General features: G+C 35.1%; 1 protein-coding gene across 1 annotated transcript in view; it reads left to right on the forward strand.

Moving 5' to 3' along the window:
- Positions 1 to 376: 376 nt before the first annotated feature.
- LOC148950657 (uncharacterized) overlaps positions 377 to 19,274 on the forward strand; it is a 37,149-nt gene continuing 18,251 nt past the window's right edge. Inside the window, exons 1-3 of the mRNA XM_089091914.1 lie at positions 377 to 445; positions 3,100 to 3,396; positions 5,491 to 14,831. Coding sequence (XP_088948040.1) covers positions 377 to 445; positions 3,100 to 3,396; positions 5,491 to 14,831 — 9,707 coding nt within the window. The remainder of the gene's footprint in view (positions 446 to 3,099; positions 3,397 to 5,490; positions 14,832 to 19,274) is intronic.

Here is a 19,274-nt window from a genome sequence, read left to right on the forward strand (position 1 = left end):
ATTGGCTGTGCATCTTTCAAACAATGAAAACGATTGAATTTTTTGATCCTCTTGGGCTACCCTATACATTTTACACACTCCACATCAGCAACTATATTGAGAGCAGTGGGAAAACTATTATTCAAAATCGGAAGAGGGTGCAGGATCTAACGACTAAAAGCTGTGGCTTCCATGCACTACTATATTTTGTGTTCCGATGTTGCGGCTATACTTACAAGCAGTTTCTCCACATTTATGGTGACAATCCACGTCTGAACGACTTTCTAGTGGAAAATATCTTCTCAGACCAATACAGTATTGATTTCAGTGCCCTAAGAATAAAATGCTTAAAAAATGCTTGTGGGTTTGTGTATTAATAAAATGTACATATACAACAATGGCTTCAAATCTTAATTTTCGATTTCTTCATCTGTGTATAGACAACTGTCGTAAACCACTGATGCTGGTAAATCATTTGGATTAACTGCATATTGATCTTGATTGACTGCAAAGTCAGGGTTACATTTTCTACAGTACAATGTAACTTCACTCTTGTCATATCTCTTTGCATACTCAATGATACTATTTGCATTCATATTATGAAATTCACGAGTTTCAATCTGTCTATTTGAAGTAATATCACATACACTGTTTTCAAGTGGTGAATCACATTCGGTAACTGCCAAATAAAAATCACTTGGTTTATAGTCATAGTAGGCAGTGTCGTCACAGCGATGACGTAGAAACCAAATTGTCTTGTTACCCCAACAGTTGAATCGTAGACCAGATTCCTCTTCCCAGAATAATTTAAATCCACGACGATACCAATCTCGTAGAAATAAACTAAAATCACGTTTAGGATTCTTCCCAATCATAGCAGGGTAAGTATTCTCCCACTGATCACATTTATCATGGTGACAATTGGAGCACAGGTGCCCTCTAGGGTGAGAGTCACAAATCTCTTCAAGACATGAATTACATCCTTTAATTTTTACTGCAAAGCCTCTATGTAATTTACAAGGATTACATAATTTGTACTTTTCACTATAGTCAGCAATAATTGTACAATTCTCATATTGAGTCCGACTGCCAAGAGTATACATTCATAATGGACTTATATAGAACATTTTTGGTTTCTAATATCAACTTTCTCACAGCCAAAACAGAACTAAACGTCCTTACACGATAAATTCACTGGGGGGAATGGGGAGAGGAGTAACTCTGCGACGTTACCTCTTTCGAATGGTTGAGCCATCTATATTGAATCAATTGGCAAATGTGTATCCACAATATGATTCTGCTTTGTTCCAATTAATATATCAATAAATTGAGTATAAGAATTTGAATCACATTTTAGAAGTTTCATACAATAGTCAAATGGGGGAGAATCAGTTTTCATTATATTGTCAAGTGTTCCCTGAGAGAATATCCTGCGTTGAAGAGATAACTAGAGAAAATCACCATCCAAAATCAAATGTTTTTCCATAAACACTAGATTTTGTTTAATTCTTTCTTTCTCAAATTTATTCATTATTCAATCATTTCACTGTGACTGCTGACTCTAGACTGCCCCAAATTCGTTAGTCCTAACCAGAAAAGCATGTACAATTAGCGATAGAGTTTATTGTCTTCGATATGTTTCACTAATGCACTTAAAGCACATTGAAGTCTATTCACATGTGCTATATCAACTTTTGCGGCGAAACATAATTGATCCTCCATTTTAAATTTGCTCAAGGATATCACATATCTTGCATATACTGCATCCCATTCCAGACAAAGCCGCTACCATTTCGTGATTTCCACCGCAATGTTTGGTGCTCTTTTATTATTACCATCAACTCCACTATCAACTTCTAAGAGGGTAAACATTCCACTCATCGCCGTCACAAATATATATCCAAATGAGTACAGTCAAACTGTTCTTCTCACTCCTTTGAATTCTATTCACAGACTAATAAAACTATAGCAAAAATCCTTTCCTTATATTCTCTGCAATCCTCCGCCACTAATATGTAACCAGTCCTATGATTGGCTAAGAAGGAAACACGTGATCTAACTGTTTCCTATTCCTAGAAACTCATAACATTTACCTCGAGCATACACTTACAACAACAACAACAAATACTGTTTCCTATTTCTGGATCATAAAATTTGCCTCGAACATACACTTACAACAACAAATACTGTTTCCTATTTCTGGAAACTCATAACATTCTCCCCTAGCGGGCACTTGGCCAAAAACAACAACACCCTTGGAAAAAAGAGGTCATTGACCTCATTAACCACGTGTTCTCCCTAGGGACTCTATGCCCATATTAGGAGCCCCGTCAGCATTAAACTAAATTGTAGATGGCAGCAGGGGTGAGCAATCGGACCTCATGATAGGGTTCTACTCCTAATGTGCAGTTTAGATTTAGATCTGAGAAACCAGTTTTCTCAGATCTAACATGAGCATAATTGATGAGTGTGTTTTGTTCAATTAATAATTACCAAATCTCTTATTTATAAACTTTCCGTGGACAGCCAAAGGGTGATATTTTGAACAATATTAATTGTGCAGGAAAAAAATGATGGAGATTCGATGCTGTTAGACACCATAAGGAGGATTTTTACTCGTTTTGCCTTCTTTAAAAAAAGAACTTTTTGGCTCTCCACAGTCCAAGAACTTTTTGGCCCTCCACCCTTCAAGCACAAAACATCTAGTTTATTTTATTGCAGTTCGGATGTGCGGGTTATGATGGTATTTACTGCTGTTTCAATTAGTTATATAGAAAATTAACCAATCTTTGTATCTCAGGCACTTGATAACTTCTTATTTAGCACTTACTTCTTATTCTTATTTGAACATTTTTTGCCTGGTACGGCAAAGGCTGGCACGGCGATATGAGGTAGATGAAATACAGAATACTGAAGAATGTGCATATTCACCAAAAAAAAAAAAAAAAAAAAAAGATCTTGTTGACCCATTACCGTCTCATGTATACCGTTTCCTGAGCAAAGTGTTTAAATTTAATTATTAAATGTAAATAATGTAATCACAAATAATTGCATATAAACAAAAGCACTTAATATAACGAAATACGACACTTCAAATAAATATAGATTTCAATCTTGTAGGCAAATATTGATCTTCCTGCGATTGATGAAGAGTCACCAGCCGATGGTCCTCCACAACTTCCAGTATTCCTTACCGTTACAAAGAAAAAACCTATCGGCATTACAAATGTTGTCACAACTCAAATAGAAGAGTCGAATTACGAAATTAGAGACTCATTTGAAGACAATAGTCGACAGAATTCATTTTACACGCCTAGTTATAAGGATGGCTGTTTAGAAAGCCAGCAGTATTTGGTGCTAAAGGAGGAAATTGAAAGAGAAGAGATCCAAGTAAACACAGATCCAGAAGATGTAAAAGTAAACCTCCGTTTTCCTTCCATATTTTCATTACTAACCTTTTGTTTGATTTCTAATCTGTTTCATATTAAGTTAACCTATCCCATTTTATACTTTAATTTCTATCTTTTTTCTGTCACATGCTGTATTATATCGAAGTGGTAAACATTTTCGAAAGTCAGTTTTTATAAAGAGTATACAAATTATTAGAAAGTAATAGTTTACCTCGATTATTCATTTGGGAAAGATGAACATAGCTAATTAGAATATTGGTTCGGAAGCTGATAAACTTTTATTCTAAGGTGAAGATTCTTTCAGTTTAATTACTTTTTATATCTGTTTTCTTTTTAATCACTTTTCTTTGGATGGATCAGTAAGGCCGCTCTTTCTAAGCTGTACATTTCTGACACTTAAGTAGATACAATATAAAGAAAACCGAAATTGCAAATTTTGCCAGAATTAGAAACAAATTTTATCGTCAAAAGAAGTGTTTCTTTTGTATTTTTTCTAGATATATTGCATGGTCAGTGTAATCAAGACACCTTAGTGTTCCCATAAATTCACTAAATATTTAAAATAATTTTTTACAAATCTGTGTCGTCATCGATTTGACTTAGTCTAAGAATTCATTCATTTCCCATCTTAGTTCCCTTTCTAGAAAGTCGAATGGCTTAGATCAGGTCTTTTATGATAAAGAATTTGTAAAAAACTATACAAACTCTCTGATTTTGAGATACAAGATTTCCGCATCACAGTTTTTAAATCCATAAAGTTTTGCAATAACCTTTTTTGGTACTTGTCTGTTAAACGAAACACACTCAAGAATTACGCTCCTTAAGACAAAACCTGTTTGCTTAATGGTTACTCCTAATGATATATACCAAAATATGAGGAAAATATAATACTTTATTAAGAAAATATTTCAAACTACAACGAGGAATTATGGAAAGCAGGCCACCCAGAACGCATTATTTTAAATACTTAACATAACATAACCAGAATACCAACTAAATATTTAATAAATATACTTGTATCTTAGTTTTTCAATGAGCCAAAGCTAATTGTCGATACAGATAGAAAACCAGTTCATCGCAGATTCAACAAATCTTACAGAGCGTAATTCTTGAGTGTATTTCGTTTAACAGACAAGAACCTTTTTTTTATTATGAATTAATATTATCCAAACTGTTTCGCTTGAAAAATTTTTTTTCTTTTTTATTCCACTTCACTACCAATGTATTACATTACATACTGTACATCAGGACCTCATTTAGTCTTGAAAATAACGTTGAAAAACAAAATAACCTTAATCAGATATTAAAATCGTGATTGGTGTGGTAGCTGCAACATAGTGAAAAACGAACCACAGCCAATAGTAACCAACTTTTAAGAACACATTTAAGACAAAAACTGTGTAGTGAGAAAAAATTTGTATTTGTAACTGACTGAGGAATAATATATTATTTCGGTTAGTCTTTGTATTGAAATGTTATCTTGAAAATAATTTATGAAAAACTCGAAAAATAGCCTGAAACCCCTCAAAATGGCGTAAGATCGAAGTTAAGACCCCATCATTAGATTTTCACTTGCAGAAAACCAATTCAGAAAATTCAGCGCCCCCCCCAACTCCTAAAAAACGAGGAAAAACACGTTTTTGCATGGGCGTCACTGATTTTCTCTTTTTTTCTTGCTTCTTTTTTTTCTTTTACACTACTAGCGTACTCCTGAATAAGCGTACCCATAGACAGCAATATAAGAACTCATTTGAAAAGAAGTTGTTATATTTGCATTATTTTATTAAGTAACAGAACACTGTATTAAAATCAAATATAATTGTTGATAAAACTGCATCCTTATGTACAAAATGATGTCATTTGGGCATTATATCATATTTGGGTGACTACTGCCTGATTCCCTAGGGTTCATTTTTTATTATTATTTGCAAAATATAAAATATATATATTTCTATGTAGAATAGCGAATTACTCGTACGATTTTAAAAACACTTTTTTTTACAAACACAAAAAATGACATCTAAAAAAGATGGAGTTAATTCTCAACAATAGGATATTATCTGTCTTATTCCGGCTTATTTACCTTTTCCCTAATTTTTAGTTCACAACTGAAGATGAGCAAGCTGCTACAAAGATCCAAGCGTCCTATCGAGGCTTCAAAACAAGAAAAGCGTTGGCAACAGGTGCTGCCATTGCTGGTGCTGTGGGAATTGGATTTTTTCCGTTACAGAAAGATACACAAAAACTTCAACCTTCTGCGGCTTCAAGTAATCAGAACCTTAGCACAACTGGCTCCGTATCTCCCATTATCAACTCAAGAGACAGCAGCCATGAGCCAGAAAATATGCGTTCAACAAATGGCTATTATTTACTAAAGGAAGAAGCCTCATTCTCAAATTTGAATATTCCAGAGTCATCGTCTTATCAGGTTAGTGAACCAGAAGATTATCCTAAGGAGGATAAAGGAAACTTTTCTCGTCTACAAACAGGAGACGACACTGACCCGCTTATTCAGGATGAGAGCGATGAAGAGCCGAATGACTACACAAACAATTGTTTAATTGATTTCACTAATGCATGTGAAGAATATAGACAGCAGTTCAAAGTAGAAATAGACCCAAAGCAGCCATTACTTTCAAATAAGACCTTATCAGAGAACGTTGAAAAAGAAAATATTCAAGTAATTGAAACTGGAAACGTATCAAGTGATTTAATATCTAACCATAGTAATGAGCCTATAAAGAAATCAGAAGTCTCAATAATAAACATTGAAAATGGAAAAGAAAATGTAAGGATTAGAGCCGAAAAGATTGTTTGCCAACTTAATTCTAATTATTCTGAGCATGAGACCCATGATGAACACAAAAATCATGATAATAAAGTCAAAAATAAAACAAAAACCACTGCGCACTATGAAAACCATAGTTTCAAATACGATGACAGACAAGACAGTAGTAGTATTTCAGTAAATGCTGAAGAGCAGGTGTTGCATTTCAAATCGAATCGGGAAATCAAAAGTGCATTACTAGATATTTCTGATGAGCATAACAATTATTCAGACAAGAACGAAAACAACGGTCCATCTGACAAAGAAAATTATGCAGTTCTGGAAAGAGCAATAAGCACAGCAAATAATGAGGGGACCTATAGTGAGAAGGTTGAAGGAAAAGTAATAACCACTACAGAAGAAGACTTTGCGTACACTGGGAAGGAGCATAATATAAAATCTGAAAATTACGTTGAACACACTCAGGATTGTTCGTCAAGCTTATCATCTGGACATTTTATGCCAAAATCTGACGCCAGAGCAGTTCCTAGTGAGCTGTGGAACCAACCAGTGAGACAAAAAACAATCAAACCGGAACCAAAATCAATAGAAGTCGATGATTTACTACAATTTGTAGATAATCAAAGTGTAGCAGGATCTCGTCAAATAGCTTCTGGCTATGATTCACAGTTTCTTAATGCTGCTTCTACGCATAAAAGTGTTGAAGCAATGGGAGAAACTTTGGAAGAAGCTGAAGACATAGTTCACGACGATAATCAGCCATCAGTTCCATGTTCTGCTTCTCCCCTAGAGTTAACAACAGAGATTAATGCCTCGACCAACTCCAATATTCCTAATGCTTCGCAAAAATGTCATAAACTGAACACTGAGAGAAATAAGAACTCTCATTCAGACAATATTTTAGACAATAAGGGAATTGAGATTCAGAGTCACGAGTTGGATAAAAATACCATGTCAAATGGCATTAAAAACCCACCTGATGACCAAACGGAAAATGAAAATGACAATGAAGTAGAAATAATAATTAAAAATTCAACTGACTTAGATGATGAAATTGCTAATGTCATATTAACAGCATTAGGTAGTGGTGAAAATCATCCATCCTCTACAGAAGCATCTATGTTGCCAAGTTCTTCCTATCGTGAAGACTTCGGTGATGATCCACTCATCCATAATTTACCAGTGACTTATAGTAGCTCAAACGTAAGGCGCAACGATCTTAGCAGTCAGTTTATCAAAATTAAAGGTAAAGACTCAGCATTGGACCAAGTAGCTATAATTGGGGAGACAAAACTGCCTATTACTAATGAGTCTGACCCAAAATGCGTTGACCCTATTTTTCATATTTCTGAAATCGATTTAATAGAGCAAAAGGAAAAAGGACCAAAAAATGTAACCAAGCAAATGGAAGAAATTAGCATGTATGTAGAAGAGCCTAGTATTAGCTGTGCAGAAATTATAAATTATGACCAGAGCCTTGAACCCTTAGATGCAGAGACAATAGACACAAACCTTAGTCACCTTGAAAGAAAACATGAAGCTTTACAATATAAGAATACGCATACAGGGGAACCTAATATTCGTGCAAAGAGTTGCGATCGCGCAATTAATTATTCTGAAATTGTAAACAGCGTGACAGATGAAGCGATAAGTGATGGAAATTCTTTGATCATACAACCAAATCACATTGTCTTTGACAAAAAGGTGGAAAATCCAGAAATTTATGAGAGCCAATGTTGTCTTGGGAAAACTGATAGGCAAGAGCCATGCTATCAGGAAACAATTACAGAATTGTCACAGAACTATAGCTCCTATGAAAGTCCTAAATCTACTGAGCTGTTAGACATTCCTCTTGAGGATCAGATCAGGTCTGGCCAGCCTAGTATTGCCGATGAGAGCCTTACCACAACAGAAGGGACAGAGAATGATAGGAGCTTTCCTGATGTCGAAATCAATATTAATTTCAGTGGTAAGACCCTTGAATCAATGGGCCCACAAAAGGGAGATGATGAGGTTAGCACTATTATTCCATCTGATTTGATACCCGAATACAAAGAACAGTGTTCAAGTTCCCACTCTCTATTGCATAAAAATATTGAAATAAAAAATCCGCTAGGAACAGACACTCCAAGAATCATAATAAGGGCAGATGACATGGACGAGGATGAGTACATATGGCGCAAGCTACAGGGCTACTCATCCTTGGACGAGGATGATACTTATATCAAAGCAGTAACTAAAATTCAAGCAACATATAGAGGATACTTGACAAGACGTGACTTGGAAGACGATTCAAAAAAAGAAAATACTACCAACAACTTAGATATTGAAGAAGACGAAGAACTTAACTTAGACTTACAAGAGTCATGCAGTATGCTTGATAACATTGAAGGTCAAACAAATTCAAACATTGAGAAGACAGATTGCCTGGTAAAAGAGACACCAAGTTTGCGATGCAATGAAGAGCCTGATTTTATTGCTAGTGAGACAAAGCTATTGCTCAAAGATAAAAATAACGGTGCATTAAAATCTTTGAATAAACACCGCAATTATAAAGGCTTCGAACAAAGTTTTGAGGCAGATATTAAATCTTTTGACAATACTTCATTAAAAGACAACATTCTCAGTGACACTGATCATGCTCCAGCAGAGGATGAAGCTAGCCGACTCTTTTCAACTGTGGAAAGTGAAAGAGACCATAAAGGTTCTGTCACAGATAAAACCAGCAGTTTTGATGATGAGGCACAAAACTTTCAAACTCAAGACAGCAACAATGAAAAGAAGAAGAACCACGATTCTACTGAAAAACAACAATTCGGTGGAAAACAGCAAGAGACATTGAAAGATGAAAAACTTGAAGAATTTAATAAAACAGACCTTCCAACAAATATCCATGATCTGCAAACAGAGGACAGTTCTTCACAAGAAAACTTGGAAAACAAACTTTGTTCCCCAGAACCGACCTTTTATTCAAGCAAAGTTGAAGCAGCTGTGAAAATACAAGCTGCTTTTCGTGGGCACAGGACAAGGAGGGTAGAAGCTGATCTGATTAGCAATACTACTGCTGAAACCGAAAAATTAGCATTTGACGAAGATGATCACGAGGTGATAAAAAACGATGCAGCTGTTAAAATTCAAGCTGCCTTTCGTGGGCACAAGATACGGAGGGAGCTTGTAGATTTATTAGGCAGTTCCGCTGCCAAAGACGGTGAGATTGTTAAAGATGTTGAAGTACCACTTGGCAAAAATACTTATGATGTACTCGAAAATGAACCAGCTGTTAAAGTCAAAGCTGATTTTGATGAACAGAAGATAGGGAAGGAATCACTAGAAAATAATCTACTAAATAATACCAATGCTCAAAATGAAAAAACCGTTGAAGAGGTAAAAGCTCCACTTTGCGAAGATGAAATAGAAAATAAAGCAGCTGTTAAAATCCAAGCTTCATTCCGTGGACATATGGCACGAAGACAGCTTGAAGAAAACGATTCAATCACTAAATTTGATAGTAGTGCAATTGAAATAATTAAAACAAGCGATTCTAAGGGGCTAGACGAAGGCAACACATTATTTGAAAGCAAATTAACTTTGAAGATAAATGAGACTGAAGCCGAAGATAGTAGTTATCACGAGTGTTTACGGCAAGGAGAAACAAAAATCGGCCAAAGAGATGAAGAAAGAAACAGCAATGAATATAAGAAAAACCTAGATTTGAAGAAAAAGGAAATACATGAGGATATACTATTAGAGGATTTGGAAATCCAAAATATTCAAAAATACAATAAAACAGACTCAATTTCTGATTATTGCAGCCAGGAATCATTTATTGAGAGCCATGATTTAAATATGCCTTATGAAAAAGTTCCAGACCTAACAAAATATGCTTTAGAAGTATGTGTAGCCGCTGAAATCATGGGAAATGAAACCTTCTCTGAAACGGAAAAGAAAACGAATGTAAATGATATTAGGGATGATGTTGAATTTGTTCCAAAGATCATAGGTGATGGGATTTCATCTAATATTGAAAACTTAGGTCCTCAAAATATTATTTGTGCAGAAGATGTCTATCAGTCTGAATGCAAAGAAAGCTCACAACCAGAAAAAGATTGCCACAAAAAAAGCCTGGAACAGAATGATTGTCCAGAAGAAAAGGTACTTGACAACAGTGAAATTAAAAGACAATCAAGTGATAGACAATCAAAAGAAGAATTAGAAAATGTCGCAGTCCCAGATAGTAAAACTAGAGCGTGCACAATTGTAACAAACAACAACGATCAACTACTGATCGCAGGAGAAAACCCTGGTCCTAATAAAGAATTTGTGTTTGTTACTTCAGAATTTAATCCAAAAAGCAGTGAATGCGATTCCCGAAACCAAGATCCTTGTGTAGGGAGAGATCAAGATGGCAAATCCTTACAACACATTAAAAATCCCGGAAACTTCACTGCAAGTGACAAAACAAGTGGTAAAATAGACCATGTAAAAGAAGCAATATTAATGAATGGAAAAACTAGCTCTCAATTGAATGAGAAAGATACAGAAATGCCAACAGAAAAACAAGAAGCATTCACTGAAGAAACTGATAGGGAAGGGAGAGATGAAGATAAAAACATTGATCTGGACACTGTCTTTGACAAAATGTATGTTAAAATCAACAATTTAGATGAGCAAAGATTAATGGATCGAAAAACAATCATTCCAGCAAATGAGGGAAGTGTGAAAGAAATCACGAAAAAATACAGTTTTGAACGGGAACACAATATAGACTCTAGAACTTCCGTTGAAAAAACATGTGATAATACAAAGGTTCAGGAAAAACAAATATTAAGAGAAGAAAACAGTGAATTTCAAGTAAATGATAAAGACACAGAACTAATGTCAAAATTTCAAGAAAAAAAAGTAGAAACAACTGACACTAGCTGTTCTGACAATAACATTGAAGTAGAATCAATGCGTGAAGATCCAGAGCCTGATCTTAAAAGGGAACTTTTGCTTCACTTAGATAGTAAGGATAATTCAAAACTTTGCAGCAAAGAAGACGTTCATAACAAATTACTATCCACAGAAAGTCTAAAAAAAGAAGCCGCTAGTGAAAAAAACTTGGATGAAAGGGCAATTTCATACAAAGAAATAGTAAGAGAAGAAAAAAACGATGATGAAGCAAACGAATTACTCACCCAGACAATACTACAAAATCCCTTAACAACCGGAGTAAATGAGATGAATAAGAATATAGCAGACATTCAAAACCCAATAATAAATATTGAATTAAATCCTGAATATTTCGTTCTAAACATGGATGAATCAAAAGTCAGACATAGCAATGGAGATATTGGAAAAAGAATTACCCTCAAAGAAACTGATGAGATTGAAGTTCACTTCCCTGAAAGAATCCAAGGAAAAATTGATCTGCCGTGTTCTTTGGACGAAGAAAAGAAAGAAAAGACCAATAAAACAAAAACTGAACCAGAGTCTTCGAACAAAACAAACGAAGAAACTGAGATTCTTTCTGAAGAATCAAACAATAAAGAGAAGATAATAGATAGAATACCTGAAAGACATCATGAAGTCATGGAAGAACGTGGCAACAACAAGCAGTTCAAATCTGAAAATAATTCCGCAGAAGAAAGTAAGCAGCCTTCGGAAGATTTTAGTGCAAGAAAAGGCTTCGAGAATTATGAATCAGGTATAAAAATCCCTAGCATAGAAAGTAATTATGCGCTATCCCCAAAAAGCAAATTAACGGAAGAAAAGGTTGATTCCATCGACTTCAAAGAACCACAACCAAATATTGTCCCAAAACCAGATGATCACGGAAGAGATCACAACAATGGAGACTTTGGTAATGGCACACTATTCAGTGAATCTGCAAAAATAGGAGTAAAGCCACAAGAAAGGGAAAATAATGAACTAAAGAAAGCTATGAAGGAGGCAAAGGTATATATTTTTGACCGGGGAGACAGTATACAACAGGAAGCACCAACAAACGAGAAGGATCCAGAGCACAGAGGGCTTATTGACAACTTTGAGGAATCTGAACCAAAGACGAAAATTTCGGAGAGCCTTGATTATTTTCCGATAGCAAGAATAAAAGATGCTGACCGAGAAGAAGACTCTTCTGTCACAAAAGACTGCAGTGAGAATTCAAGAAGATTCGCTGAGCTACAGAATAAAAACGATATGCATGGGAATTTATTTGAATTTTCAACAGTTTCCCAGACCATTTCAAATTTACGAAGCGTTCCGTCATCGAACTCAGAGAACAGTCCTGTCGATCCTACCAGTGTGGTTGTAAGCCCACCCCTCCAAAATATCAGTGCAAAGATCAACTTAAATTCATCTAACGAGCGTTCTCCAGTAGTAAAAAGTATGAATACAGACAACAGCGAACCTTCAACAGCAGAGCTTATAAATGAAAACTTGTTTACTAGCGTATCTCAGTCTGATGAAGAAGTATGTAAAGGAGCATCAAAAGACGGGGCTTTAGAAAACCAGACGGGTGAATCATTTCCTACAGTGGATAGGATACATATTAGGGATTTGGAAGAAGTTTCAAGAGCCATCAAGGAAGAAACAATTGATGATTCGACCAATAAAAATGAAATGATGTCAGTAACTGTGAAGTCAGATAATAGAACAAAATCGACAGCTTCTAAAAATTTGACAACTAGTATCTTGCCTGGAGTTTCATCTCAAGGAAAATATAAAGAGGATTTTCATATAAATATATTGGATACCAACAGCTTCGCCCCAGATAGTCTTGAGACTGCAGATGAAAAATTAGATGAAAACACATTCTTAGATAGTCTTGAAGTTAACCCTATAAACAGAATGAGCGAAAATTTTGAAGTTCCTTTAGTCTATCTTATGAATTCTCTGGAATTCGAACATGACAGCTTAAGCATTGCTGACAGAATGCCAACTGATTCTTTAGAAGTTTGCAATGACGATAAGATTTATTTAAAAGAAAAACTATTAGATGACGAAACCTTTCCTGCAATATCACTTGTTTCCGATGTTTCCGAAGGAAGCCATATAGAACTTCCGGAAGTACAAGGGCATATTGATGAGACTTCTATAGCGCCTGATTGCACAGATTTGAGTCGAGGGCAGGTACTACCATATGTTTCACTACAAGGACTCTCTCTTAGCACAACTGATGTCAAAGAATCTGAATTCTTTTTACCTACTGCTAAATCAAATTCCCTTGAAGATTTTGCAGAGCTAGAGAAAAACATAGAGGAAGAGTTTATTACGAAGAATTTAGAAACGAGAAAAGTTTTCGAAATTAAAGAAAGCTCCCAGGATAATCAAGTGTATAAAAATCAACAAATGCCGGATGTAATACCCCCTATGATTGAAACTTGTTACCCAACAGACATATTGAACCCTATAAGTGGAAATGTAAAACCTCAAGAAGAGACAAGCAACATAATAAAATCTGAAAAGGCTACAGAAAATGAGAGCATAATAAATTCAAGACAGTCAGATCAGACGAAGACTGGATTATGTCAAATAGCACCTGAAGTCTCGGAAGAAAAAGTGACCGCTTTGTGTAGCTCTTTAAATAAGGATAGCACAGAAGTAAAAGCAGAAGATTTGGACCATTTAGAAAAGATTAATGATGAAAATTCAAACAGTGAACTTGAAGTAAAAGCTATTGGAATTAAATCTGTTGATGACCTTGTAAACAATCTTGAGTCTTTAACGCACATGTCTACAAATATCTGTCAAAATGTCAATTTTAAGGAACAATTCCAAGAAACAGATGCAGTAGCTCTGACTAAAGATGACATTGTAGCTCAATTTCTGGCATCGGAGCTTTTGACGTTTGATTCTTTAAATAAGGATATTGAGCAAGGAAGCGCAGAAGAATTGAACAATTTATCCAAGCTTAATGATGAATTTCCACATGCTGAATGCGAAGTAGAATCTGTTGGAAATAAAGTTTTCGATAACCCTGTAGGAAATCATTTTCAAAAGGACAACGTCAAGGAGCCAGCGCAAGCAATAGATGCAGTAGAAAAAGCTGAGGATTTAGCAGTTAATTCATTGGCTTCCGACTTTTCAGAATCAGATCTTCGAGCTTCTGAAATAAGTGACTTTATACGCGATATTAATGGGGTAAGATTTCCCAAAGACTCAACGATTGATGGAAAAGTTTGCAACTTGAATAAACAAAAAGAAATCAATGTTGACCCTCAAATAATGGATAAAGAAGAAATTTTGTTGATAGAAAATCGGAAAGATAGGGGCTCGACAAGCACATCAGAGATCTGCGACGACAAAAGTTTTCAAGACGAAGATCTAGCAACAAAAGAAGCATCGGAAATGATTGATAGTATCGTCAAAGCCGTAGAAGAAGTGGAGTTTATTGCTTTAGCTCATGAATCACCAGTCTATGAAAAACCCACTTCAGACGATATATTTAAATTTAATGCAGGTATTGAGAAATTTGAAATAGACGAGACAGACAGTCAAGAAGAAACAGACCATAGTTCTGACTGGTCTGATGTGGAAAAGAACGATAACCAAGATATGCTAAATGTTGCAGCAACAAAAATTCAAGCGCAATATAGAGGATACAAGGTTCGGCAGAGGCTTAAGAGACAGAAGTATTTGCAGAATAAAAATCCTCAAAATAGAGAACGAAGGTACTTTCTTTCTTTCCTTTTTATTTTACTGTTTAGAATCTAAGTCTCCCGTATTTGATTACTGCTTTGCTTCTTTTTTCTTTATTATTTTTCTATTCTTTATGATGGCTTTATTTATGTATTTTTATTGCTCCTGTTTTTTGTATGACCTTGCTAACTCTTGAACATATCTGTCTTTTTAAGGCTATCAGCAAAAAAATGTGTCTAATACTGAATATCCGAGTCATCAGAACTGGTAATTCAGAACTGAATTTTTAATTATCTATGCATATGAAGTGAAGCCATTAGTGTAAGTTTAAAAAAAGCACAAAAAAACACTGTCTTGCCTGTACGATGAGGGAAGAAATCTAAAAAAAATATACCGGAGACTGAAAAAACGATTTCAACTTCCTTAATCGCGAGGTTTAATTAAACCTCGAAAAAAAAATATTACAAGGCTAAGCAAGGATCAAACAGTTTATTATTACAAACTGTAAGTAGGAGTGATGCGGTTCAATAGTAACCAAAACTCTAAGAAACAGAGTCTTGATAACCATAGATACATCAAAAGAATTAAATTTTAAAGCTTATTCAACATGTGTAAAATTCATCAAATCTAAAGTTACCGTCAAAAGTTACGAGCCAGAGAAAATTTGCCCGATTTTTGAAAGGAGGGAGGAACCCCAAAATATCATATGATCTTAATGAAAATCACAACATAAGATTCAGCATACCAGAGAACCCTACTGTTCCAAGCTCCTATGTACAAAAATGTGGAATTTTGCATTTTTTTTTCATGGAGGGGGAGCCTTATTTCCTAGCATTTTTTAAGAAAATGATCAGAAATAAAAGAACAAAAATTTTCAACAGAAAGTAAGAGTAACATTAAAATTTAAAACGATCAGAAATTACTACATATATGAGAGGGGTCATTGATTGAGTGTCAGGTTGCTAGATTGGAAAGAAATTTGTTTAGTCATGATTTCCGCTTATTAAGGGAACGACTTATTAAAAAATTGGAAAACCTACGATATGAATTTTCGAGGAATAGCCCTACTTATACTCCAACATTCACTCCGGGACTGGCTGTTGTTAATCTATCCTCTAGAACGCTTGAACCAAAGGAAATTCAAATTCTCGAAAAAGGTCCAAAATTCTCTTTTCTTCCAAAACAAGTCCCTGTGAAAGATTTAATTTCCTATCTAGAGTCCTCTGGGCACAAATTTTATACATCTATTTCCAACTAAGACTAAATTAGGGCTAGTCTTATAGACCCTAACCTCGCAAAACCTCTAAAAGTTCATTCATTTTGCTCATACTTTCATCTAGCATGCTTCAATTATCAGCATAATCTAAGTCCAGGAGAGTGTTTTCTCTTCATTTGATTCAGTGGCCTCCTATTGCCTTTCATGTGCTTCTTAAGACAAAATCCAATGAAATGATCCATATAAAGGGGGGTAGAACACAACCCTTTTTAACTCCAGATTTAATACGAAACCAGCTGCTAACCTCATTTCTTACCTTAACCGCAGCAGAGTTATTCTCGTACATAGCACTAATCACTTTAATGTATTTGTCTGGTATCTGGTATACCATACAAGGATAAGACCTTTGCTAAAGCTCGTCTATCAACAGAATCGAACGCTTGCTCATAATCTATAAAACTGAGGTCCAAGGCTGTTTGCCAACTCAGGCACTTCTCAGTTATTAACCTAAGAATAACAATTTGGTCGACACATCCTCTACCTCTTCCAAAACCAGCAAGAATGTTCTTCTGTTAAAACGTTTTCTACAGCATCTCTCAGTCTAAAAATTATCATATTACTAAGCAATTTGCTACCTACAGAGACCAAACGAATACTTCGATAATTAACACACTCACACTTATCACCTTTCTTATACAGTGCTTTAATTAAGGTTTTCCTAAAATTGTTAGGTACTTCCCCTTTTTCAAAAATGATATTCATAATCTTCAGTAATTATTTCTAACCTCAGCGTCTAGATGCATTTTCCAGATCCTTGTCAACCTTATCCATGGTCTCCACTTCACACCTCCTTAGTTCATATTTTAATGCTTTCTCCACATTCTTTAAATTCCTTTTGTTTTCATATGAGCTATCACTCAGATAGTTCTTGTACAAGCCCGTTCTCCTCGCTATTAAACATAAAGTTTTTTCACTAATATTCCTAGCTGCAGTCTTAACTTTCTTTCCTAAGACACCATCATCAACTTCACAAATTGTTTTTCTAAAATTATTCCAACCCTATTCCGCATTGTAAAATTTTAAACTCCCAAATTTATTATTAAACTGCTCCTGGAAAGTTTCTCTCAAATTCTCATCCTGGAGTCTACGAACATCATAACTTCCCGGGAGGTAGTTACCCTTCCGAAATTTCAGTTTTAAATTAACCTTAGACACTACTAGATGGCGATCTTTACTTTTAACATCAATAGCAGCACTCCTATATACCCTAGTATCTTGTATTGATCCTGTCAGTCTTTGGTTTACTCAAGGCCGTACCCAGGGGGGGGGCTTGGGGGGTTTAACCCCCCATCTTTACTTTTAACATCAATAGCAGCACTCCTATATACCCTAGTATCTTGTATTGATCCTGTCAGTCTTAGGTTTACTCAAGGCCGTACCCAGAGGGGGGGGGGGTAGGGGGGTTTTAGCCCCCCCCCCCGAAATGTTTGTTTGACTCGTAAAAACGTAACAAAAATGGATATAAACAAAATTTGTACTCGTTTTTGAGGTTTTTTTGTGCAACCCCCCCCCCCTCCGCAAAAAAATCTTTGAATAAAACCCCCTCCAAAAAAAAATCCTGGGTAAGGCCTTGGGTTTACAATAAAATAATAAATAAGGTTTGCTGTCTTACCATCACGTGAATACGTTAACTTATGGGTCATTTCATGACCAAACACCGTATTGTTTCTAAATAGATTGTTATACCTACAAAATTGCAAAAGTCTGTAGCCATTACTGTATTCTTTTGAATTCTAGGTGAACTCTAGGTGAATTCACCAAATTCACCTAGGCTAGGACACCATCTATCCCTATTTCTACGGGTTTGCGCGTTAAAATCTCCTAGTAAAAACATCATATTTCTAGCTTGGACCCTGTCTATTTGCTCCTGTAACTGTAAGTAAAATTCCTTTGAGTCACTAGTATCTCCGTCAGTCGGTTCTACAGGGACATATACTACTATAACTGATACCCTGAAATTTTCGGTCATAAAATGAGCGATTAGTATTCTATTATTACATAAGCTGCTATAGACGAATAAAAGAATGCTAAAATTAACAGAAATTAAATGAATAATCCATTCAAACTTAAAATGAACAGAAATTACAAGAAACATGAGTGGGGCTACTGCTTCCTAAACCTTTTAAAGGTCATAGCATCATTTATGCTTTACTTAAAACAAAATGTTCTAAGCAATTGCTCTTTTGTAACTGTAACTTGAAAAATCAAAATAGCTGAGATTTCCAGGAATTAATATCGTTATATACTAAACAATCAGTCTACTCTTCCTAATCCTCTTGATTATTATGGTAGTTTTATTTTATTTTTCTTCTTTTTGACGCTTCGATGAATAAAAACCACACTGTTCAAAATACATGCTGTTTTGAATTAAATGCAAATGATAGTCAAGCCACTTAGAGGATTTGGGAGGGAGGGGAGTAGCACCGCTCTTATTTGGAAACCTTGAATATCCTTTTAATATTATTTTACTTATAATATTACCCTGGGTTAATCATTAGTTATAAACTTCACATAAATTAATTATGAAGCACACATGGTCACACAAAACTATGTATCGATATTGTTACACAAAAACTCGTATTGTAGTATTGTTCTGTAGATAACTATTGCAAATAATTATTTTTGTGTCTTAACATATTCGCTTTTCTGAGATGATTTAGGAGGGAGAGGGAAGAACACCACTATTATTCGAAAATCTCCTTTAGCCTTGTAATATTTTTTTTGGTTACTGTTGATGTTATCATAAACAAAAACCCGCTGTTCAAAATACAAGTAGTTTTCAGTAAAGTACAAATGATGTTATGGCTTGTAGAAGGTTTAAAGGGCAGTAGCCTTGGTCCTATTTATAATAATTTTTGTTTGATTTAAGTTTTACTGGATTAATCATTTCAATTTCTGTTGTTTTATTTTTAAGCTTCATTTATTCACCTATTGTAGTATTTGTTATCTCTAAGTTTGATGTGATTGCCAATCATATCAAACATATATAATTTCTGAGAAGTATATAATTGCCAAGTATTTATTGCCGTCACCCTATGGCCTTTGGGGGTCTTACCATTACCAAAGGCGGATTTGTTTAACTTTTCGACTATCATGAACAAATTGGCTAGTTCAAAAGTTTGATAAATTATCTTTGAAGGGCAGGGGAGGTGTAGAAAAAAGTAAAGGGGGGCTCCTTTCCCTCAACTACTGTTGACTC

Source organism: Artemia sp. Qi Xiang Cuo, chromosome 7, assembly GCF_049724085.1.
Source record: "Artemia sp. Qi Xiang Cuo chromosome 7, ASM4972408v1, whole genome shotgun sequence".
Lineage (NCBI taxonomy): Eukaryota > Metazoa > Arthropoda > Branchiopoda > Anostraca > Artemiidae > Artemia > Artemia sp. Qi Xiang Cuo.